This window comes from Saccopteryx leptura, chromosome 3 (assembly GCF_036850995.1).
Source record: "Saccopteryx leptura isolate mSacLep1 chromosome 3, mSacLep1_pri_phased_curated, whole genome shotgun sequence".
Classification (NCBI taxonomy): domain Eukaryota; kingdom Metazoa; phylum Chordata; class Mammalia; order Chiroptera; family Emballonuridae; genus Saccopteryx; species Saccopteryx leptura.
In genome coordinates, this window is record NC_089505.1 from 308,910,446 (window position 1) to 308,935,073 (window position 24,628).

At 44.5% G+C, this 24,628-nt stretch overlaps 2 protein-coding genes, 1 long non-coding RNA gene and 1 pseudogene across 5 annotated transcripts in view; 2 read left to right on the forward strand and 2 right to left on the reverse strand.

Moving 5' to 3' along the window:
• The window catches only part of ADHFE1 (alcohol dehydrogenase iron containing 1), a 41,305-nt gene extending 20,985 nt beyond the window's left edge, over positions 1–20,320 (reverse strand). The window contains exons 1-10 of one of the 3 annotated variants that reach the window (XM_066378942.1): positions 17,459–17,745; positions 14,103–14,140; positions 12,759–12,805; positions 10,713–10,766; positions 10,384–10,538; positions 10,041–10,237; positions 8,326–8,403; positions 6,743–6,848; positions 2,968–3,120; positions 1,065–1,163 (exon numbers count right to left, since the gene is read on the reverse strand). In XM_066378942.1, coding sequence (XP_066235039.1) covers positions 1,065–1,163; positions 2,968–3,120; positions 6,743–6,848; positions 8,326–8,403; positions 10,041–10,237; positions 10,384–10,538; positions 10,713–10,766 — 842 coding nt within the window. In that variant the 5' untranslated portion in view covers positions 12,759–12,805; positions 14,103–14,140; positions 17,459–17,745. Of the gene's footprint in view, positions 1–1,064; positions 1,164–2,967; positions 3,121–6,742; positions 6,849–8,325; positions 8,404–10,040; positions 10,238–10,383; positions 10,539–10,712; positions 10,767–11,491; positions 11,932–12,758; positions 12,806–14,102; positions 14,141–17,458; positions 17,746–20,247 lie in introns of those variants that run through there. The other 2 variants (XM_066378941.1, XM_066378943.1) reach the window with 2 other exon arrangements.
• Positions 4,993–6,634, forward strand: LOC136397464 (small ribosomal subunit protein eS8-like; annotated as a pseudogene).
• Positions 20,321–20,778: 458 nt separating the features above from the next.
• RRS1 (ribosome biogenesis regulator 1 homolog) lies at positions 20,779–23,468 on the reverse strand. The gene has a single exon (XM_066378944.1). It carries the CDS (start codon positions 23,376–23,378, stop codon positions 22,281–22,283), a length of 1,098 nt encoding a protein of 365 aa, XP_066235041.1. The 5' UTR covers positions 23,379–23,468; the 3' UTR covers positions 20,779–22,280.
• A 94-nt stretch (positions 23,469–23,562) lies between these two features.
• Positions 23,563–24,297, forward strand: LOC136401166 (uncharacterized). Its single transcript, XR_010750479.1, has 3 exons — positions 23,563–23,686; positions 23,795–23,963; positions 24,154–24,297. It is a non-coding gene; the product is annotated as an uncharacterized lncRNA (long non-coding RNA).
• Positions 24,298–24,628: the final 331 nt, after the last annotated feature.

Sequence of the window (24,628 nt, forward strand, 5' to 3'; positions counted from 1 at the left end):
AATCTATAGCTAGAAAGTAGATTAGTAGTTGTTTAAGACTGGGGGTGTAGGAGGATTGGCGGTGACAGCAAAGGGACACAGAATTTCTTTTCTTGGGTGATAAAATGTTCTAAAATTGATTGTGGTAATGGTAACTCTATGACTGCACTGAAAACCACTGAATAGTACATTTTAAATACAGGGGGTCCTCGGGTTATGACAATCTCAACATATAACATTTCGAGTTTATGGAGCTCACTCCCATAAAAACTTAAAAAAATGAGACGTGTTTGGGCTTACACCATTAGCATCTTACTTACGGACTACATAGGCGAACTAGTTCTAGACTAGCCTGGGACAATTCTTTAAGAAGGTGGAGAGACCTGCAACAGATCCTGTACCCTTTATATCATCTGCTTCTCAAGATGAAACACATGCAATATAGGTAGAGTCATCTCCAGAGTCTCCTGCATGTTCCTTAGGCAATCCTGGTTCCCCTGACCCAGTATCTCCAGCACCTTCTGCAGGTTCTCCTGCCTCTCCAGCTTCCTCCTCCCAATAGGTCACTCTCTCCCACCTTGCAATGCCCCTTCCAGTGTACAAAGAAGCCAACCATGGGAATAAAGGTAAGGGATTTTTTTACACTCATTTTTTTTCTGTTATTACAGTACAATGTACAGTACAGTATATTTATGTCCTTTTCCTTTTTCTGTGGCTTAGTTGCGTTTTTATGTTCTAGATTATGATTTTACAACTGTGTTAGTATAGGTAAGTGACTTAGGCTAGGGTGTGTTTTGACTTACACCATAATTCAGGTTACGTCACTATTATAGGAACAGAAGTGTCATAACCTGAGGACCTCTTGTAGGCAAATTATATAGTGTGTGAATTATATCTCAATAAAATTGTTACCAAAAATATCTATGACCCAATAAACTACATTTGAATTAAGGAAATATTCCAGAACCCTAAGCTAAATACTTTCTTTTTATAACATATTTAAAATTTACTACCTGTCCTAAGTAATGAACATTTAAAAAATTTAAAAGCATAGCTTAAAGAAATAAAATCTCAAATTTGCTCACCACAGATGAACACCAGCATTTCCAAAGCCAATGCCAGCAAAAGCACTTGCCAAGTGCATATTGGACCTTGCTTCAAGATCATCAGGATTTCTGACAGCCCTGTGGGTGATATAAATCCCTAACAACAACACATCAACATTGGTATTTCCTACTGAATAAAGAGCCACCTTAGGGAAAAGATCTGGGGAAAAAATGCTACTTGGTAGGAAGAAAAATTAGGCAAGTTATTCAAACGACATCTTGTCTTCTACAGGAAAATGGAGGGTAAACATATTTCCTCATCAATGGTTTCAGCAAAAGCATAATAAATATGCTGTCAGGCTGCTCGTGTGATAAAAGTGCCAGGGGAAGCAGAGCACTGACCCTTGCATTGTGAGAGCTGCTCTGGCAAAGTGTCCTGAGACTCATTCTTCTTCTTCATTTGTCAATAACCTTGACTGCAGCTGTGAATGGGCTTAGAGTAAACACACACTCAGAATGCACAGGGCCCAGACTGGCTCCCCAAAGTGAGTCCCTGTCGCCTGGGGCTACCTGCAGGCTACATGCAGCCACCCAGCCATCTTTCTTTCTGTGACACTGCGCCAGTCCAACTCACTGGAGGCCTCTTTTGTTATCTGTGGAAACTGCACGTGTTATTTTAATATTTATTATTGTGGAAGCGGGATGTTATTGTAGAACAAGCTTTTGCTTGCTCTGTTTGTCCCCAGTGCCACTTCGGAAAAGCCAATTCTCACAGGCCCCTTTCAGATGCAGTGCAGCCTTCCTGCGCACAGGCATGGAAACCCTGGCCTGGGGAGGAAGCCTGAGACTGCCAAGAGGGCCACTTCTCACTTGCCTTTTTGCGATTTTGCCTGGAGTTAAGGATTCCTGTTACGAAATAAGACTGTCATGGCCTTTTTTCCTTTTGTTTGAAACAGTTGGGTGTTCTGAGTCTCCTTTCCAAAACCCAGTGTTCATGCTGCATGCCCCGAATAACAAGATGAAATAGTAGATGATGGAGCTTCAGCCTTTCCTCTGTCCATTTTACCCCCTCGCCTGCCATGGCTGCTCTGCCAAGCCTTCTACTCTTGCCAAAACACACCAGCTGACACTTCTACCCAGTCAAATGCTTCCATACTCCCCGGTGGTCCCCCTGAGCCTGAAATAGTTCTGTCCCCTCCCTGCTCTACTACAAATGCAGTCTAGTCCTCTCACCAGGGCAGCTTCCACCTCGGGGCCAGAGGAGGCACCGTGCTCACATCTGGGCCTAACCTGCCACGTTCCTTCCCTGCTTTCTGTAGAAGCACAATAGCGAGTCCGACTTTGCAGATGTCTTTGTCTCAGGGATCAGCTTTCATCTCTAAGTATATATTTGCTTTCCCAGGAGCCTATTGTGGCTATGTCATTCATAAATCTTTCAGAACCTTTCAGGAAGCCTTTTTATCTCCTGGGACAGACAACTCCACACATTTAATCCTTAAATTTAGCTCATCTGAGTGTGCTCACTGGGTTGATTCCATGTGCCTTTGCCCAGGACCCGGGAAGGCTAAGCCAACTTCTGCCTCTGTGGTTCTCTTGTTTGCCCATGGTAGCTAAATTCCAAAGGGTATTTCCCTTCATCTTATCTTTTGATTTTGAGAATTCAATGAATAAACCTTGTATCTACATCCTTCCTAAATTAGGGGCTCCTATATTGCCCTCTTGTAGTCTTTGACTTTTCAGGCTTAAGAACCCAGTTTTCATCTGTCCTTATGTGCTCTCCCCCTTTTCTTCTCTCCAGAAGCTTGCTGGTGCTTCTCAACATCCACTCACTGACCTTTTGGTGAACAGATTTACTCAGGACATGTCAGAATCTAGCACACTACATTTTATGAGGGTGGAATGGGGTTTTCTGCTCTATGTCTGTCCCCTTAGGGTGGCATACCTCTTCAGATACTTAGCGACGATCCGCAGTGCATGGACTGCCCAAATGTCACTGATTGGGTTGCTGCCCTGGTAGGCTGGCCGAGAGATGGGATTTGAAGGGCAGGGACTCCGCATGTGGTAGGGAAGGGCAGTGTAGGACTCCAGGGCATGGCTAACAAAAATATTTAAAATACACAGATTGAAAGCATGGTCTTCCTCCTTCCCTCCATTATGATTACAAATTGTCTTGGAAATGTACTCACTCCACCGTGGATATGCTATGTGGCACTGATAACCACAATACATTCTACTCGTTAGCCTCTTGCCCACAACAGTCATTGCTTGTTATAGAATTTAACATAGTGAAGCTTATATTAACAGCACTACAGTGTTTTTGACGTATATAAAGTACTTAGCACACTGTACCAGCATGCTGTAAAAGTTACCAATCACCATTAGTATTAGTTCTTGGCCTGGAAAAAATCCAGTTCATTTTTCTTAAATGCCCTAAATTCAGGGTCGACTATTTTAAGACCCAAGGTTCAGAACTTCTGCCACTTGCTGACCCACCACCAATTTTAGCTGAAGAATAAACTTAACCATCTAGATTAATGGTGCATTGGGAACACAATATAAAGTGAACTATTTTTCACATGAATTATAGTTTTCAGCCTTAGAATGGAGAATTTCCTCTCTTCTACATTTGAGAAGCAGATAACATCTTTTGAAGAGAGCATAAAACTTTTAAAAAACTGTGTTGGTAGACAGGCCTAGAGCTTTATGGTGCTAAACAAGGAATCTGCGGGCAATGCAAGAATAAGGTGTCCAGGAGGATGGGCAGGGTGGCGAGCAGTTCCCTGAGGTGCTCTGCATGCATCTGGATTCTGGACCCACAAGTAGCTCCATCTCTCAGGGGCAGACTCACCGAGCGGAGCTCACAGAGACTACATATAAAACCTGAAAGTCTGATTATTAATTTACAATGAGAAGTGAAACTGCTGAGGGCAACAGACACCTGAGTCTTCTAGAGGGTACCTTTTCTCCCTTTTGGTAAGTCCTCTGGATGCTAGTTTATAATCAGAAGATCCAGGAAGTCCTAACCAGGGGAACTGCCTGTAAGGTTGGACACATGGGTGTGTCCATCTTCAGAACTGGCCACTGGCCCCTAGGGGCAGATTCCTCAGGCCAGGTATTCTCATCCTTGAGAAATGCTTGGAAGGGCAAATACCACCATCATTCTTTCTTCCTAGTCCCCTCCCCACTGTGACTGACAGTGAAGTCTTTGGGTTCACTTAAAGATGACTGCTTTGGTCCATTATATACTTATTATATATAAGTATATTATTATGTAGTTTCCAGTTAGGGAAGGTAATCTTATTTTGTTAATTTCCAAGTTGTTAGGGGACAACTCTTCGAAGTATAGACAACTTTGACTAGGCTGGAGTAGAACACAATTTTCTCGTTTTTTAGCAGGTGGCATAATGTTATGAGAAAAGCAGACCACGGACTGGGATAAACCTGGATTTGAATCCTGACTCTGCTGCCTCCTGCTTGTGTGAATGTCATTCAATGGCTATTAACTGAGTACCGGTGACGTGACAGTCAGTGTGATGGGAGCAGAGATAGATGAGTAAGATGGTCCTGTCCTCACCAAGCTCACAGCGCACTGAGAGAGAGATAGGCGTATGAAGAAAGAAGTGTCTCAGAAGCAATGTACAGGCCCCCCAACTGGGAAGAGCAAAGCAAAGGACGGGTGGCCAGTTGTACTTGAGGAGAGGGAAGGGGAGGTCAGCAAAAGCTCCATCAGGGAGAGATTGCTCCAGTGGAATGGAAACATGAGCTATCCAGGCAGATAAAGAGCAGAGCATCAGGAACATTCTGGGGCCAAAGGAATTTGGCCTTTGGACATAGGCATGAAAAGCCACTGAAAGACTGGTCAGGTAGAGGGGTGTGTGTGTGTGTGTGTGTGTGTGTCTGTTGATGGTCACCTTGCATTCTGCAAGCATGGTGAGGCGGGTATGGAGGAAAGATGGAAGGACTACGGATGGCAGCAGGTAGACTGATGAGGAGACTACTGCAACCATCCAGCAAGGGCTGGGATAGGCCTCCACCACGGCAGGAAGAGGAGGCCCGAGAAAAGGGAGCAGATCGAGAGCGATGCAGCAGGACAAGGCAGAGGACCTGCCAGCTGGGGTTGGCATGGCAGAAAGGAGACGTCCATACTGAGTCCTACTGCTCCCTAAGTTAAGGGACCGAGGAGGAGAAGCTGTGAGTTATGCTGGAAGGGGTTTAAGGATAGGTAGAATTAAGAGAATTATCACATTTCACCAAATTTAAGATGCCATGCATTAGAAGATGTACCATTTTAAAAAGTGTACCGAGGAAGAAAACCAAACTGCCATGCCACAGATTTTAAGATATGTCCTGATTTGAGCTGTTGGGAGTGAACAAGTGTACATGTGCGAATGGATGAAATAGGGTAGTTTAAGACATGCTGAATGTGAAGTACCCATGGGACCTCCATGAAGCCACTGGAATGAATGGCCTGGAGCTCAGAGTGAGGTCTGTGGTAGAAGCCACTGATTAGGGAACCGTGGTCCATGGTCGCTGAAGCCCAGGGAGCTTGTGTCTGACTCTGGGAAAATTACTAAACATCTCAAAGCAAGTTCTCACTTTCATCCGGCACAGAGCTGTACGGAAGTGGTAACACATATAAAGTGCTGACATGTGCGCAGTCCAGCTCAGGGAATGTCAGAGCCCTTTCCTGCCCTCTTCTGAGCTGTGGCAGCCCTGGGGCGCTCCATGGTTAATGTAGCCACAGGGGCACGCCAACTCTGACTGACTGCTCCTTTTGCCATGTCCCTGTGGCCACAGCTGTGGCTGGGGTGGTCCATCCTGAATAGCAGGTTTGTGGCTCACCCAGGGCCACACCTATTCACTAACCTACTCGCTAACAGCGTGCTTATTTTAATTTAGGAAAGGGGATAATGACAGTCCAAGCTGGGCTTGCTGTGTAGTGCTAGTCAACGGCTGCTTCGTAAGTGCTTTCAGTGAGAAAATGCTGTGCTCTTTCCAGCCAGCACTGAGCCACGGGCATCTCTCAAGACAGCTGGCCCAAGCACCATGAGACGGGAGCAAGAGAAAACCCCACCACAGGAAGCAAAAGTATGAGCTGGGCCAGCCTGCTGCCACCACGAAGATGGCCCTCACCGCATGTACACAGTCTGCAAGTGGGGAGGCAACAGGAAGTACAGGGCCTTGAAGTGGAATGTGGGCAACTTCTCTGGGGCTCAGAGTGTTGTACACGCAAAACAAGGATTACTTATGTGGTCTACAATACACCCAACAACAAACTGATCCACTCCAAGACCCTAGTAAAGAAGTGCATTGTGCTCATTGACAGCACATGGTATGGTCAGTGCTGTGCACTGCCTCTGGGCTGCAAGAAGGAAGGGATCTTAAACAAAAAGCCATCCAAGAAAATTCAGAAGAAACACGATGAAAGGAAAAAGCATGCCAAAATCAGCAGTCTTCTGGAGGAGTGGTCCCAGCAGGGCGAGCTTCTTGAAAGCATTGCGGCAAGACCAGGCCATTCTGGCCGAGCAGGTGGCCGTGTGCTAGAGGACAAGGAGCAGGAGTGCTCATGGAGGAAAATCAAGGCCTGGAAGGGGAAAGACATCCTCCTGCTTCCTAACTCAGCTCATGTAATAAAGGTGTCTATTGTTCTAAAAACAAAACAAAATAAAATACTGTCCAAAGACCCAGGTATTGAAAATGCCCCTCCAGGTACCTACCAAAGCACATCGAAGCCACTGTTGGCGACCACACGGTCAGGCATGTGCAGGGTGTGCAGAGGGTCAATCAGTCCCAGCGTGGGCTTGATGGCTTGGGAAGCAATGCCTAGGACAGGAATTTGCAATGGAGGCAATAGGTATGGACTTCATTTAAAAACATTAAGTAACTTTAGGATAACAAATTATCCTAAAAAATAAAAAATGAAATAAGAGTCATTCCCATGTAGGGAGGCAGCAAGGAGCAGGGGAAAGAGATTTGAAGTTCCTACCTGAGTTTTTCTGTGGAGTGGAAACTCCTTTCAGTTTAAAGGAGCCAAGTATGTGCATCTCTGTCCAACTGCAGGTCGAGTGATGTCATTGGCTATGGTGGGAGTATTTATACCACAGAAACTGGCAAATGCTACAAATCAGGGCTTATTTACTTATTAAATGGCAGAGAGCCAATTTACTAGCTCACCGCTGGTTTGGGTCTTTGCTCTGCAACTTATCATGTCTTTGGGAAAGCCCCTGAGCCTCCCTGAGCACTCTATGAGATCAGACTACACCACAGGCCCTCCATCCCTCAGAGAGCTGTTGTAAGAATCACATCAGATAACACTATGAAGAAGTCTTTAAAAAATGGTAAGGCAGAAATTAAGTGTTGGTAACTATTCTTTCCTGATGTCAAAGGATAATGTAATTTAATTTTATTTATTTATTTTTTTCTTATTATTAATTTTAATGCAGTGACACTGATAAATCAGGGTACATATGTTCAGAGAAAACATCTCCAGATTATTATGACATTTGATTATGTTGTATACCCCTCACCCAAAGTCAAATTGTCTTCCGTCACCTTCTATCTGGTTTTCTTTGTGCCCCTCCCCTTCCCACATCCCCTCTCTCTCCTTCCTTGCCCCCCCCTTATCATCACATTCTTGTTCATAATGTAATTTAATTTTAAAAAGAGAAGTTACTAGAAATGTGTGATTGAATGTCAATTTATTCTGCTACATGGCATGAAAGAAGAATATTGAGCCAGACGAGGAGAGGGACATTTCATTACCACCTTTGCTGAGAGTTAGAGAAGACAGACAACAGGATAAACACAACAAAGAAGATGGAAAGAAGAACAGTGGTTACTTGAGAATGGGGCTGGAGGGATTGTTTTGGAGTGACGGGAATGTTTTATATTTTGATTGGAATTCCTATATTTGTCAAAACCCTTCAAACTAGGCTCTTAAAATGTATGCATTTTATTACATAAAAATTATATCCTAATAAAATTGATTTAAAATGTAAAAAAGATGGTCAAGAAAGGGAATAACACTTTATCATTGACATACAGTCACTAACTTCAGCAGAAAAAAGGCCAGTCAAGATTCATTTCAGTGTCCTTTTGTAGGCAATTCTCAAAAGGAAGTTTATTAGACTGTTTCATATTTTTATGTGTACTTGGAAAAAGAAAGAAAATGTATATATGTATATACCCTTCCCTTAACTCTGTAACTTCTGGATTGTTAAAGATTAGGATTTAAAAAGGGGGCTAGGTTTAAAAGGTAAAAGAGAGAATATTTAAAAAAGTGAATGGTCAAAGTTCTTACCAATTTTTACTTTCAACGGCTCATAGTCAAAAATGGCAACTCCAGTAGTCTCACTCCCAGTTCCTGAAGTAGTTGGGACTTGAACAAAATAATATTAATGTTAATACAGCATCTAAGTAAAGGTCAGAGGAAATACTTAATTCAGCCTTAGGAAATAAGGAGCAAAGCTAGAGTAGAAAGTTTTGCTACTCCCGTTGCTTGCTGATATGTATATCTCTGTTTACATGCATGTATGCTTCACATACATGTATGTGTGTGTCAGCATTCACAACAGCATGAAGCCCGTGTCAGTATCAACATGCATGTTTAACGTGTATGTTCATGTCTGTATTAACATGCATACATATGTAACTGTATGTGCATTTGAATAATTTATTTTTTTAGAGAGAAGTGGGCTGGGGGAGAGAGATAGAGACAGGAGCATGAAGCTGTCCCTGTATGTGCCCTGATCGAGGATTGAACTGGCAATTTCTACGCTTTGGGATGACGCCCCATCCAACCAAGCTACCCAGCCAGGGCTGTGTGTGCACTTGGATGTGTATGTGTGATACCTATCTGCATTAACATGTATGATGTCCATGTCTGTACAAATACACATGCAGTTTTAATGTATTTCTGTATTAACAGTGAGGAGCTCTGGGAATCTCAGGTTCCTCTAGTGCCAGAGCTTAAGCAGCTGCAGCTGGATATTCAAATGCAGGCTGCTGGGCATCTCCAGGAAAAACACTTGTATTTGCTTTTCTGAAAGATGTCTTTATCCCCTCCTGACAGTAAGCATAGTAACGCTGTGCCTTTGCTGAGCTGGTGGGTTTGTAGTTCTGTTAAGTTTCTAAACTTTACTAATCACCCCTCTGTGTGATGCCGACACAGTTTCACCAGAGGCTTCCATTTGCCAGACATCAATTACGCTGCTCCCCGCTGACTGCTCATTCACATCAAAGCCCGTTCATCTGCCACCAACTCACCCGTCTCATCACACGGCCCATTCACAATGGGGACAAAAGCGGAGGACAAGAGACAGGACAAGACTTCAAACTGATATTTTCCAGTGACTGATCAGTGCATTTTAGCTATAAAACTTTAAACAGTAATATGCTAACAACTATAAAATTCGAGGGAAGAAAAGACAGAAAGATGCTAAGGTCTGTGTGAAACAGACAAGCTACTCTGAATTGGATTTGCATGTCTGTGCCCTGTGCAGCCAGAGAGCAGATGTCTCCCAGAGCAATGTGGCCATGCTGGCCACATGTCCCAGGACAGAGACAAAGCCTCAGGTCAGCTGAAGAGCCATTATGTGGAAGAAAGGGTTGAGTCGACACCAGAAAAATAACAGCCAATGTTCCCCTTAAACTCCACAGTGGTTGGCAAAATGGGACCAAACAGAAAGGGGGTTAGAAGACAAATCTGCCTATAGAGAGATCTAGTAATAATACATAAATAATGACCTCCCCCCTCCTTCACATAGTGACTTCACGTCTTAAACCTGCAAACTTTCCTACCACTGACCCAGATTGTGTCTATCTGTGGAATAATGAAGATCAGAATTTAAACATAAATGAACTGCTATCTATTCTGCACTCTAAACAAGGTACTACACTGAAATGAAGACATCAGAAAGCTTGAGAAACACATACCCTAAAATTCCTGGCTTGTATCTTTCCTAAGGCCTCTTGCCAACTGCAAAACAAACTAACAAAGGAGCAAACAGTCTTTACCTGCAATCAGAGGCTTAAGAGGCACAGACACAGGCTTGCCTTTCCCAATGGGGGCACTGACATAATCCAGGAAATCAGAGCGAGGGCTGGACGCATACAGATTAGCAGCTTTACAGGTGTCCATGGTGGAGCCACCCCCTACAGCAACATAGGCATCAAAATCTCCCTTTTTGGCAAACTCAATAGCTTCCATGAAGCTGAGAGAAAGGAAAAGAAAAGACATTATGACATATTTTTCGGAAACAAACTGTCACACCGCTAAGTTGGTCTTGGGGCAAGTTTTAAGCAACAGATATGTGTTGGTTTTCACTAAAAGTAAATAACAACAACAACAACAAAATACCTTCTATCAGTTGGTTCCACTCTCACATTATCATAAACCTTAAAGTTTATGCCATTCTTCACGAGTGAATCCATAACTACTCGTACAGGAGGGAGCTGGGAGAGGTTCTTGTCTGTCATCAAACAAACATTTTTAGCACCCATGTTTTGTAGATCCTACAACAGCAAAAATAATTCATAAATTAGGTTTGCTTGCATAGAAATGCAATAGACACTTCTGACCAATTTAACATTAAACATTTTTAAAAACAAAGGACTCAATATCCATTGGCACTTGTTTTAAAAGCTATGTAAACCTCTACAGTAGCTCTAGAAATTTTAAATACTTGCCATTCCCACTTCATTTGTAACTCCTGCTCCATATCTAATATTTGAAACAGCCATCTGAAAAAAAAATTAGTGATGAATATATTTGAGATTGACCATTTTATTTATTTCTTTTTTTTTTTGTATTTTTCTGAAGCTGGAAATGGGGGAGGCAGTCAGACAGACTCCTGCATGCACCCGACCGGGATCCACCCGGCACGCCCACCAGGGGGCGATGCTCTGCCCATCCGGGGCATGGCTCTGTCGTGACCAGAGCCACTCTAGCGCCTGGGGCAGAGGCCAAGGAGCCATCCCCAGCGCCCGGGCCATCTTTTGCTCCAATGGAGCCTTGGCTGCGGGAGGGGAAGAGAGAGACAGAGAGGAAGGAGAGGGGGAGGGGTGGAGAAGCAGATGGGCACTTCTCCTATGTGCCCTGGCTGGGAATCAAACCCGGGACTCCTGCACGCCAGGCCAACGCTCTATCACTGAGCCAACTGGCCAGGGCCAACCATTTTATTTCTAAAAGCCTGAAATGGTTCCTCATTGCCTAGAGAATAAAGTAGATATTTTGTAGCATGGCCTTCCAGGTCACCCCATCTGGCCTCAGACTCATTATACTTCTTCTTCTTCTTCTTCTTCTTCTTCTTCTTCTTTTTTTTTTTTTGTGGGCCATTACATTTAATCCTAGCTCGCACTGGGCGGGCAAGAAATACACACAGTTGGAAAACACTTCCCTTTCCATTCAGGGATCCCAAAGCCACTGACTCATCCAAGTTTCCTAGAATCAAAGGTTTCTATCTCACCTTGTTTATTCACCTCTGTTCCCCATCTCCTTCTCTCTGTACAAACTCTGCACAAACTGGCTTCTCCTTCAGCACTCCGCCATCCTGGCTGCTTCTCCTCTCCTCCACGTGGGCTTTCTCTGCTCTTCTCTCGTTATACTTCTTTAAGATAACCTTGGCTCTAATCACATTAGAATTATTTATCTTTTCCCAAACACATCATAAACTCTCAGTTGTTCTCTCAGCTTGAAATGCCTGCCTTACCTTGTCTCCACAACTAAGTTATCTCTCAATTTTCTTCTCCTTTTCCAATTTAAACGTTGACTCCTTGTGTATTTTCCACCTCTTCATTATTCATCTAGTCATTCATCTATCTAACTACCGTTGCATGCATGTATCCATCCGTCTAGCCATCCTTCCACTCACCCAACACTACTGAGTGCCTGCTATGTTCTAGGCACTGTGCTAGGTTCTTGTTACACAACTACGAACAAGAGAAACAGTCTCATACAGTTTACAACTGAGAGAAGAGCTCTTATACCAAATGGATGAGGGGTCACTACTGGCCTACAGACATGTTTTGTTTGATTCACATTATATTTAGATTTCTTCTTTTTTGAATTGGCTCATCACTCTTAAAAATGAGAATAGAAATATCCTGTGTGACTGTCTGATCCCTCTTGAATAACAGGGCAACACGGGGCCTGCATTCCCAAGTCACAGCAATCATGTGGGGCTGAGTGGAGGCCGCACTCCTCACGTGGGCCTGTGCTCTCAGTGAACTCAGCGCTGTCCTCACACAGCCTGCTCCTGGGCTGCTTGACTGTCAGGCCCCTGGTGACATTTAATTTATGAGTCCTGAACTAGGAGACAGGAATTTAAACAAATAGTTATGTAATTACAGTGTGATAAAAATTAATCAGAACTAATTTTTCCTTTATTCCTGTGCCAAAAGATTACTTGGATCTCTTTGGGGACTGTTATACTTACAAAACTAAAGAAGATTTAGCATACAACATATGTAAATTTGAAAGTCTGTAGAACTAAGAATTTGTCCAATTTACTGGCTATATAGAAGACATATACTTTTACATTACTCAGGTATCATAAGATTTATATTTTATTATCCTAACAAGGTTCTTTACAAAATAGAGCCTGATCAAATAATGAGATTAGGGGACATCAATTAATAGCAGATTTTAAATGAGATAATAATGCATTAGCAAGACTCTTTAGTTGTATTTTTAAAGGTTATACATAAAAGAAAGAATGGAATGATTAAATTTACCTCAAAGGCATAATCTGTTGTTTTTCCAGAAGGTGAAAGTCCAGGAGCTAAAAATGTAAAACTTAGTATCAAAGTAGGCCTCAAAAATCAAGCAAAATATTATTATTTGATAGTGAATTGATATTCTAACAGTGAGTATAAGCATCTCCCTTAAAGTCGTACCTAAATTACATTTTTTAGGTTTCATTGTTGTATATCAAAATAAAATTAAAACTTGCATTTTAAGGGAACATAATGCTAACTTGATGCTGATTGTGTGAAAATAAAGTTGCATAAAATATTTTCTCCATCGAAATTAAAATATACTTTTGAAAACATAATGTGTAAAAATCTTCTAGAAAAAAAATCTTCTAGACTTTAGAGTTGGATTATTGTTAGAGAATAACTATTAGTAAATTTATTAATTACTCTTGCTTACACTTCTTATAGCATCTGTGATCATTTCTTTCAATTGATATTTTTCCATGGAGATTACTTATCACACTAAGATAATTCTATTTCTCAAGCTTATAAATATAAAAATGTCATTTTCTTTGTGAAATTTAATAATAAAATTTATAAAGTGACACTTCTTTGCAACAGTTGTAGTTAGGGCAAAAATGACTTTCTGTCATATTGTAACAACAAGAGGGCCCCAGTAAATAAATATTTTCCTTGTTTTTATCTTGGTTAGTCATAAGATTGAAAATCAGCCTGGTTAGTCATAAGATTGAAAACAATAAGACACCATAACTAGACAACAACCTACGTTCAGTTTCCTGAGGGCAAGAGTATCCTTAATCAAAATTCAAATTTGTTTGAACTCTGTAGTTAAAAAAAAATCTATTACTTCTGTGACTAAAGTTTACGAAAAGATATAAATTGGATCCTGTTAAACAGTGAAATTAACTTTCTTTAAATTAATAATTCTATTTAAAATAGAAAAACAGGCCTTGGCAGGGTAGTTCAGTTGATTAAAGGGTCACCTGATACGCCAAGGTAATGGGTTTGATCCCTGGTCAGGGCACCTACAAGAATCAACCAATGAATGCACGAATAAGTGGAACATGTCAATGCCTCTCTCTTTTTCTCTCTCTCAAATCAATAATAAAATAGAAAAACATAATAAATATCATTAAATATATATAGTATATATTTGAGCCAAACACAATCAGTAACAAACATTCAGTTACCATCATGCAATTAGAGCTACGCATTACCATTTTTCAAGTGAAAAGGCAACTCCTTCATCAGCCTCCCTTATATCCCTTGATTTTCTTGCTTTACCCTTTGCCCAAATGTGTTGGAGTGCCAATGTGGAAATGGAAATTGTAGCCAGTTTAAAACCACAAAAGGTATTATTACCTTGGGAGTAAGTATGAGAATGAGTTGGGCACTGGCATCTAGGGAAAAGGAAAAAAATAAAATAAAAAATGTAAAGTGAAACTAGAAAACCGAAAGATAAGAAGTCTTCAGGTAACTCACTCCGCAGTCTTAAGATGCTAGCAAAGTAGTAGTGATTAGCAATCCCTGTACATAGAAAAAACCAGAAATCATCATGGACAAAAAGTGTGCTCAGAGTCTCTCCAGTGTTGTAAGTTCATAAATAAATGTCTGCTGGGAGCTGAGATGAGCACTCTGGGACACAAGTAAGTTTAAGGTTGGAGCCCCTGATCTAGGTGAGGTCCCAGCTCTTACTAGGTTATGAGCTTTGACCAAATTGGCCCAAAATCAACTACTCGAGCACCTCATTCCTCCCCCCCCCCCACCTTCCCTGAGGTTGGGGGTAATTTCCTTTATTTTCCCATTGTCCTCAAGGTGTTCAATTTTTCTTCAAATAGGTTCTGGCCTTGTTCCCCTGGTCTCCCTGGGGACCACCTCACGCTGTCATCCCTTCTCTGCCAACCCTCAGGGACCAGTGACCACCGTCCAGGCTCCTGGGGCTCGTCCACTGGCTGCCTAGTTTACGCTCACACCTGCCCCTTGCTTCTCACTTAATTCCGCACGTCTTCTCAGCTCAGTCCGCTTCTCTACACTTGCCTTATCCCTTCCCTGTCCTGGTCGCCTGCAGTTCTTGGAAAATCCTTTCTCTGGCTTCCTTTTGTCTTGATCACTATGTTTGAACGTTGAGAAAGGGTTTTGATTCTATTTATTGCCCAGGGGACATTGTCATAATAGAGTAGAGAAGTGAGGGGATAACCTTCCCTCCATCATTCAAATTTGGAAGGCAGCTATGCTGGATTAAACTATACCACCAACGCCTCACCCCCATTCGAATTTGGAATGAAAACATCTGAGAGGGAAGGAGAAAGAAGGAAAAGAGTTCAGCTTAGTGGTGGCCAAGATATCAAAAACAATCGCGGAGTCGAAACCACGTGGGAAGCGCCTGTGAGCGATACGGTGAATCAAGGCTGCCATCTCGTGGGCGCTGCTGAGCACGCCGAGTGCTAACGGTTTCCCAGCGGCGTCCCAACTGGTCCCATCCAGCCGCAGGCTCTGGACTGAGAAATGAAAGTAGGCAAGGCCAAGGTGTTCTTCACGGGGCTGGGGTTGGGTGGCTTTACGCCCAACAAATACAAGAGGAGAGAGACAAAGTGACAAAAACAAACAACAAACCCCAAACCCCTCAAACTTCAAGTTTTCCACTGGATCATGAGAACACAAGCTTCCTTCCACACTCCCCTTCTTTTTATTTTTTTTTTCAGGCCCTGAGGCTACTGCAATTCGTCAATTCTCTTCTTTATTTGTGCTTTGAATCCCACCCCCTCTTGCCTTCCTGAGACTTCCATCTGTCCTGTGTTTCCCAGTCCTGCTGCTCGCTTAATCCTCCTCATATAATGCTGAAGAGTTTCATGCTTAGAACTCTCAACCTCTTGTCCCCTCTGGCTTGCTTCTGACCTACACTGCCGGTTCCATTTCCTTGCCCCCTACACATTTCTTGACTCTCTGAATCTGGTTGCTGTCCTTACAAGTCCCAGCTTTCCTGCTGTTATCCTCACTTTTCACACCTCCTCCTAGCACCTAACTGGCATAGCATTGAGCTCAGTGGGCCGCCCCTCCCTGGCTGGCTGAGAGGATCTTCTGGGCTTGCCCCTCCCTGATCACCTCTCATTATTCTCCTTCTGGCTTCTGTTCCATGCAGCCCACTCTTTAAACCTGGGCTTCTATCCTGGGCTCACCCCTCACCCTTTGTAAAAAACCATACATCAAGGCCCCAAATATTTCTCTATCCAAATCCATCTACTCCACCTTTGTCACACTGTGGTCAGACACTTATTTCCAATTATGTAACTCCATTGTTTAAAAGTACTTCAATGGCCTGTCATGGCTCTTAGGATCAAGTTCAGACATGGCCTTTCCTCACTGGCCCTGCTAACCTCTCCAACCTGGTCTCTCATTAACCTCCACCTCCCAGATTGAGCTGTTGAAAAATTAACTTGGTTCTTTTCCTTTAATCGCCACTCTCTTGCCTCCAGAACATTGTCCTTGTTATTTCCTCCGCCGAGAACTTGATTTCCCCCTCTTTTGGGTAATTAGTGTTCTTCCCAGGTCAGTTCAGATGTCAGTTCCCTGGGTAGTCTTCCCTAAGGCCTGAGAACACCCCCCCTCTCTCTGTGGTCCCTGGTACTACTCTTCCTTCCCATTAAAACTGTTACTGTACTGTGTTGTCTGTGCCCCTTTCCTGTTTCCACCTGCGTTCAGAATGTACATTTTGTGATAACAGGGCAAGAACTTCCTCTTTTCACAACTTTATCTGCAGTGGATAGCATAGTCCTAGGGACACAGTGAGCCCTTAAAACTGACTGGATAAATAAGTGAATGAATGAAGGAAGGCAGACATTTAAAATCTCCTGAATTTCTCTTTCCCTGGTGTGCAGACACAGAGCCTAACGTCGGGAAGGGAGTATAGACTGTGGGCTCCCTGCCCTTCTTAGGATGGCCTGAAACTACTGATGGGCCTTTAGACCCCTCCTGAGGCTAGGAAACCCCAGTTAGAGCAAACCCTGCATCTATTGGCTCTGGCCCAATCATTCTGGCTTCCTTCCTTGTATCACTAATAAACTGGCCATGCTCTTAGCAAAGGCCAGCCCCTAACCCTGTGCACTGTATCTCAGCCCCATCCATCTACTCTACATTACCACTTGTTCTTCTTTATCTCGCCTCATCATCAAAACTTCCCTCCCAATAGACTTCTCCCCATATTATACTAAAAAACAAACAATAACCTTCTCTTGTCCCTCTCCCCTCTCCTGATGCTGTCCCTACCTCTCTCCTTTCCTTTAACTGACCAGACCTGATCTCACCAATTTCTCTTTATCCTCTCTGGAACCTCTTTCAATTGGTCTTTGCCCCATGATTCCACTGACAAGGTCTCTAATACCCTCACCTTGCTAATACACCACTGACTTCTCAGTTCAGTCCTCACATTACCTGACCTGTGAACAGCATCTCCTGTTCATTCCCTCCTTTCTGGAAACACTGTCTTCCCCTGGCTTCCAGGACACCACTCTCTGGTTTTCTTCCTACCACAATGGCTGCTTGCTCCTGGCCTAATTTCTTTTCATGCTCTTGAGTCTGAATGCTGGAGAATCCCCAGGTTCAGTCCATGAATCCTTCTCTTCTCATAACACACTCCCTTAGTGACCTTAGCTGGTCTCAGAGCCTTGAATACCTTCTATGCTCAAGACTTCCACATTTACCTGCTGGTTCAGACCTCTTACCTGAACTTGATTCAACTGCACTTGAATGTCCATTAGATATTTCAGTTTCCCTAAGATTCAGCTCCCGGTCTTCCCTGAAAGCCTCCTCCTCACCCCAGTTTAGTGCCAACTTCATCTTTCCAGTTGTTCATGTAAAAAAAATCTTGAGGTCATCCTTGGTCACCCACATGGCCCCCAATGTCTGACCTCATCTACTGTTCATGCACTCTGCTCCAGTCACCATGTTCTGAAATCACACCAGGTATGCTCTGTCTCCAGGAACCTTCCCAGAGAGCCACATGGTTCAATCTCACCCCCGCACTGCTCTTTCCATAACAACTAACTCTCGGTGAGTGTGGTCAACTGAGCCCCAGAAGACATCTGGGGTCCGAATCCCTGGACTCTGTTAATGTTTAAAGCACATCTGCTGGGTGATTAAGGACATTGAGATGGGAGATTATCCTGGATTATCTGGCTGGACCCTAATGTAATCACAAGCAAGACACTACTTTGCTGGCCGTGAAGATGGAGGAAGGGGCCATAAGCTGAGGGGTGTAAGGAGTGCAGCTCTAGAGACTAGAAAGAGCAAGACAAGGGGTACTCCCCTAGAGTTTCTGAAGGGAGTGTGACCTTCATTTCAGCCCAGTAAAACTGATATTAGACTTCCCAAACTCCAGACCTGTATGAGAATAAGTGTGTGTTGTTTTCATCCACTAAATCCATGATAATTTGTTACAGCAGTAATAGGAAACTAATAGTAAGGTCTTCTCTGACCAACTTCTCTACAATTGCATCCTCTCCTTCAATACCCAGTCCCCCTTTACTTTATCTTGCTCATCAACATCTAATATATATTAAACTTACTGGTTTACTGTCTGCCCACCTGCCCCCCACACAGTGAAGCACCAGGGCTGTTAGGCTGTTCTGTTCCCTGCTGTATCCCAGGGATGAGAACAGTGGAACTCTGCAGGGAATGTGACCTATCCCTCTGGGGTTTTCTCCCCTCTCTTTGGCCATGACTCTTATCCTTTAATTCTGGTTCCTTTTCCTCCGTTCAAAGTGAAAATTGTTTGAAAATCCAGAGGCCTAAGGTGGCAGGCAGGTAATATAAATGAGAGGCCAGAGCTGCTGGCTGTCAGAGTGGTTGCTCTGTGGGGTGAGTGGCGGGCTCTGCTGGGTCTCTCAGGAAACAGGAGTGCCCCCTGTCCAAAGGTAGCCACCACTTAACCTCAGCCCCTGCAGATGTGGGCTCCATCATGCCATTTCCACATTTTCCAAGATTATCTTTTGAAATCTCCTGCTTTTAAATGCTTAACCTATTCAAAAAAACAAAAAGGAACAAAAAACATAAGAAAACAAAAAAACACCTGTGTATGACAAAGCACCACTTTGCTACCCCTGCTACAACAGTGTTGCTCCCCAGGACTTCATTCTTAGCCCTTTTCTTCCTAGTCTGCCAAGGCCTTTGCTGCCACACCATGGATGAGTTCTGAAGTTGCTCCTCAACTCTACAACACTATTTTCAATTCCCTGCTGGGGGTCTTCATCTGGATGTACCTGAGGCATGTCCAACTCAAAATGCCCAAGACTTAAGTCATCATCTTCCTCCTAAAGTGAACCCTCTTACAGTCCCTATCTTGGTAAATGGCCCCATGGTTTACCTGACGCCCCAGCTAGAAACTTAAATTTCTCTGTCTCACTAAAAATATACAAAATCTTGCTGCTTGTAACCAACTCAATATTTCTCATATATACCCCTGTACCAGCTGCCTCTTCTTGTTGTCTGAAGCCATCATTTTTTAGCTGGAGCGCTAACAATACTAATTATGCCACACTCCTTTGTCACGCAACCATTCTAAAAACATGTTCTACATGACACTAGTTCCAAGGGATAGGAATAATGTTGCTTGATAAAAAGTTCTATGATGACAGATTTAGAAAAAAAGATTTAAATTGAGCTAACCATTTTCCCCCCTGGAGAACTTCATAGAGCAATTCATGGTCATACTGAATCTCCAAAAGGGCTTTGCAGCAGTGAGCAGTTTCCCAAATCTACCGTATTTGGCCATGGAATTATTTTCTCATGGACATACCAAGGTATTAGTGCTTCACAGTGAGATTACTGCTTTCCATTATTCACAGAACACAATTCACTTGCTAGAATTTTTCCATGTTTTCTTTGGCTCACTATTGCACTTGCACATTCAAAAAGTATTTGATCAGGCGGCTGTGTACCGACATATCCTTCCTAAAGGAGGCGGAGTCAGCATGTCAAAGCACTGAACACCTCGACTCCCTGCACCAGCCAGGGAATGAAGCTCCCGGTGATTCCTCAGGTCTGTCTTTCTCTTCAACACCCTCTGTCCGCTGCACCTTGTTTTACAGACTTTGTCCCCTCATTCAATATCCTACTAGACTTCAAACTGTTCCAGAGTCTTTCATCTTGTATCCTCAGCTCTTAGAACAGTTTCTGGCACATAAACACGCACCCAACATAAATGCATTGATTGGATACTGAATTTGTCTTGGTCACTGCTCCAAGCCCCCCACTACCTGCCACAACATGGACTCGGGCATGACCTCTCTAGGCTTTAGTTTCCTTAACCGTACACAGAACAAGGTAAAGCCGGTCTCGCAGCGCAGTGCGTGCTTGCACAGTGCACTGACAATGCTGTCCCGCGCCGGCGCACAACGGGCACGCACTGCGGTAGCCCCTTCCCTGTTATTAGAAGCAACCCGAGGAAGAATGCGACGGGACAGGCAAGTCACACTCAAGGGGGCTGCGTGGGCCCAGGGAGCGCCGAACTCACCCTGCGCGCTGCAGCTGCCTCAGCAAGTGCGCGACCCGGACCTGGGCGGCGGCCATGGCTGTGCGGTCGCCTTCCTGTGGCCCCACCCCTGCCCCAGCACCGACCAACCCCTGCGGCGCCCGCCTCCTCCCGCCCACTCAGCACGGACTGTCCACCCACCTTGGTGTCAAACCCCGACGTTAGCCCTGGAGCCCACTCTCCCATGTGAATTAAACCTCAGCAGACCCAGCTGCCAAGTCTCCCACCTGGGAGACTGCCGTGAATGTAACTGCTCGGTAGAGTCTTGGCTACTTGTCTCTCTACTTAGGCAAAAACAAGAGCATTCTTTCCCCACGATTGTCTTTAAAATGCTGCCCTGACTTCTTCAAGTATTCTCAGAGAAAAATTAAGACACTCCATTTAGACTGTTTTAACAAACAAGAAAGCTGCAGAAAGCCCGAGGGTCCTTTTTCACAGAGCCTGTATTGTGTTCAACTGCTGAATCAAGTCTAAAAGCAAAAACAATACCCCCAAAAAAACAGCAATCCTCCAAGTTGTGAATTTTTAAAAATGTTATTATTTTTTATTTGAAAGAGAGAAGCATTCACTGTTTCACTTAGTTGTGTACTCATTGATTGCTTCTGTAGCTGCCCTGACAAGAAAGTGGGGAGCCAAGGCTGGGGTGGTGCACTGGGTCAACCTTGATCCACTGAGCCAGCAAAGGTTAAATGCTCTGAGAAATGCCTTAGCTACTGGTGGAGTGCACCGCAACCCCAAGTGCATCATGTCCAAGTGGAAAAGCTGATCAATGATCAACCTGGCAAGGCTCAACTTTGATTTAATCAGAAAATATCCTAAGTGATGACTGAACATGTTTTAAGTAACCTGTATGAAATCCGAGTACTTTCTTTCATAGCAACTTCTAAATGTAACCTTATAAAAATGAGACACCAAAAAACAAAACAAAACAAAAAAACCCCCCAGAAAAACACACAAAGAAAACCTTCCTGATTTAAATTCCCTATCATTTGTCAGACCACATAGCAGAGTAGAGTGGCACTCAGCTCTGTAATAGCAGCAAAAAAGACTTCTTAGCTTCTAGCTCTACTAATGAATTCTTTTCAGGAGAGATTTATTTTTACAATGACACGTTACTGAGATCAGTTAGGAAAATAGACCTAGAATAGCTATAATAAGTTCAGCTAAAGAAACCAGGTCAGGTCAATTTGACCAACAAAACAAAATATTACAACTAAGAATTTGGTAGGTTTTTTGTCTTCCCCAAATAGACCCTACTTGAAGCTTTAAAAAATTGGGGAACATAAAATGTTGAGAAAGATACAAGTGTTTTCTGGATTAATGTCACTTATTTAGTTAAGCCCCAATTTATCATTTACAGCAAACCAATGTTTTCAGTGTTGAACAGGTAATCTTTTTTTCAGAAACATGAGTTACACTATATCTTCAATATTATTTTTATAGTGGTGTCGCTGACATCACAACTTAGCTGCTATGTGTTTTTTAGAATGTATACGAAAATAATCTACCAGATATCCAGGTCACTGGCTGTACTTAAGATTTCTACCAACAGCCAACCAGTTAAAGGCAACATTAGTTACAGACATACTTATCAAACAACTTCACAACAATTATTTTTAAGGCCAGCTCTGAAAATATAATCTGTATGCCCCCACCTGCTTTGATAAATACACGATTCTTATAAAAAATAAAGCTGAAATCAATCTATTTTAAATCTTTGAAATATGAACTCTCCACACCACATCCAAAGTTTTTCATTCTCAGTTTCGACCAAATTCCCTAATTTTTATGTCCTCAACCACATCTTTTAAATCTCCGGCCAAAGCATTGTTAGAAAAACATTAACTTGTGAAGTCCAACATGTACATACAATCTTGATGGGAAGGCAGTCCTATCCCTTCAACCTCAAGTTCAATGAAGGTAGTGGCCACCTTCTTCTGCCTCCCGCTACAGGATTTAGGCCTTAATATTTAGAATAGTTCTTGGTTTACAGGCAAGCAAGTCGGGGGCGAACTTTACTTCCTCCTCCTTCCGCCTTGGCGTTGCCCTCCTTTCCTCTTGCCACCCAAGCCAGGCGGCCCAGAATTCATCTTGCCTCCCAAGCCTCCTTTCCTCTTCCCCACCTGGCTGGGCGGACCGCCTTTTCTGTTGCCTTTAGGACCCTGCCGGCCCCCCTTTCTCTTGCCCTTTTGGCTAATTTTCCTCCGCTTGATCGCAGCTTCTTGGTCCTCCTCCCTCATCTGCTTATTGGTGGCCCTTGTCACGTCCAGCTGAGGCTTTTTGCTGTTCATTACTCGCAGCATCTCTAACTGGCTCTTTTTTTCCGCTGCGAAGTCTCCGAAAAGGGGCTGAAACTTCCTTTTCTTGCCTGAGCCCCGGGGCGCCTTCTCCTTGGGCAGGCGTTCCTGGAAGCGCCCCACAGACGCGGTGGAGACCTTGGCCACTTGCAAGGCGCGGCCCAGCTCCTCCTTACTCTGGTGTCCGGTAGGGTGCAAGCCGGCCGAGCTGGGCCGCTGCATTTTGTGCGCGCGGGCTAAGTTACGCAGCCGGTTCAGCTCGTTCTTGGCCACCCGCTCCTTCTTAGCCTGAATCCGCTTGGCGAACTGGTCCTCCGAGGGGTCCGCACTGCCGGGTACCTCGATCAGCCATTCCTTGGTGTCGTCGCGGGCGCGCTGGTAGCCCCAGCGGCGCCGCCACTGGCCGCTCACCTCGTCCCACACTAGATTGGTCTTCTTCTTGGGACGGATGCCCTTGAGGCGCGCGAACTGCTGCCAGCGTGTAAGCGGCCGCGGCTGGGGCACGGGCTTCTCGCGCGGCAGGCGAGTGGTGGGCTCCGGCAGCCGCGCCACCAGCGCTTCCTCCACGCGCTCCGTGGGCAGCTGCCACAGCTGGTTGATAAGCAGCTGCGTGTTGTCCCGCGCTAAGGCCCGCAGTTCAGCCTCAGGCGTGGGTTCTCCGCGCCGTAGCCCCGTGGGAGGATTCCGGTCCGAGGCCAGCAGGTTTCCCAGGTCGAACTCCAGCTCCAACTCCTTGTGCACCGTGATACGCTGCAGCTTCTCGGCCTCATCCCGCTCCGCCTTTGCCAGCAGCTCCTCCACGCTGTGGCCTTCCATGGTTCCGGCTCGGCTCACTAGCTCAAAGAAGACAGTTCAAATCACTTACCGCCGGCTGAAGCCAGGGTAAAACAACCACGTGCAAGCGCTCCCCGGAAGAGAAAGTTTCACTTCCGGAGCAACCGGAACTGGCTCATAATCCGGGCGTCTCCAGAAGAGACCGGCAGAGGGCGGTGTTGGAGAGCAGATGGGATTCCACGGGGCCTTTTTGGCTTGAGCCCGGGTGGAGGCGGAGCTGGCGCGAGGAGCCCAGACTACAAATTCCAGGGTGTAATTGCTACCACAGTTCCGGGGAGGTGGCTGCGCAGGTGGGCAGTGCAAATTCGTCGGGCCGCAGATTGTGTTCTCCTGCGACTCCGTCACAATTTCAGTGAAAATGTGTTTTCAAAATATTTAACCAGTCAGCTTTTTTTTAGAACTGGACAAATTCTGTTTCACCAGAAACCTGACCCATTTGTGGAGGGGTCCGGGGTGCGGGCCGAGAAAGTTTCCACAGACTTGAAGCGGCGAATGGAGACCCGGCTCCGGCGTGCCCGGCGCTGAGCGGTGCGCCTCCTGGCGGCTGAGCGCTGAGTCGGAGCCCTGGTACGCTCCGCGTTGGACAGCCGGTCCGGCGCTGACTGTGCCACCGTTTGACCTCCAGCTGTACCTTATTTGGACCTATTTAAAAACTTGTGACCTTCTAGGGCTTTTTATAAAGATAAGTGAGTTAATATGACCCCACGAGATCTTATACTGGGGCCTGGACCTCTACAAGGTTACTATTTTCTTACAGGCTCTGCGAGCGGAGCTGACGGGCATCTTACACGGTGATTAAACAGCGGGTGCATGAGTCAAACCACATAGACACAGATCTGTGGTTACTGTACCTACCTTGGAGAGGCTGTTCGACCCAAATTCTATTCATAATTTGATAAATATAAAACAGTTTCTGGCACATGGAAAGCACTCAGTCATTCTTCGCTGTTGTTCACCATATTCCTCTGATGATAAAGGCTTCGCTCAGAGGTAAAATGACTTGGCTAAGGTTCAACAACTGGGAAATGTGGGAGCCGGATCGTCTACAAGGGTGGTATCTGGACCAGCGTCTTAGCCCTGCTGGGCGTTGGTTAGAAATGTAGAATTGCTGGCCTCACTCCAGATATGGTCATGCAGAAGCTTCATTTTAACAGGATCTCTAGGTGATGGGTATGTACAGTCAGGTTTGGAAGGCACTGCTGATTGTGGGATTAAAGGTTTTGTTTCCTTTT

What these genes read in the sequence shown, in the direction of transcription:
- RRS1 (XM_066378944.1), bottom strand. Translation starts at nt 23,378, where the DNA reads ATGGAAGGCCACAGCGTGGAGGAGCTGCTGGCAAAGGCGGAGCGGGAT.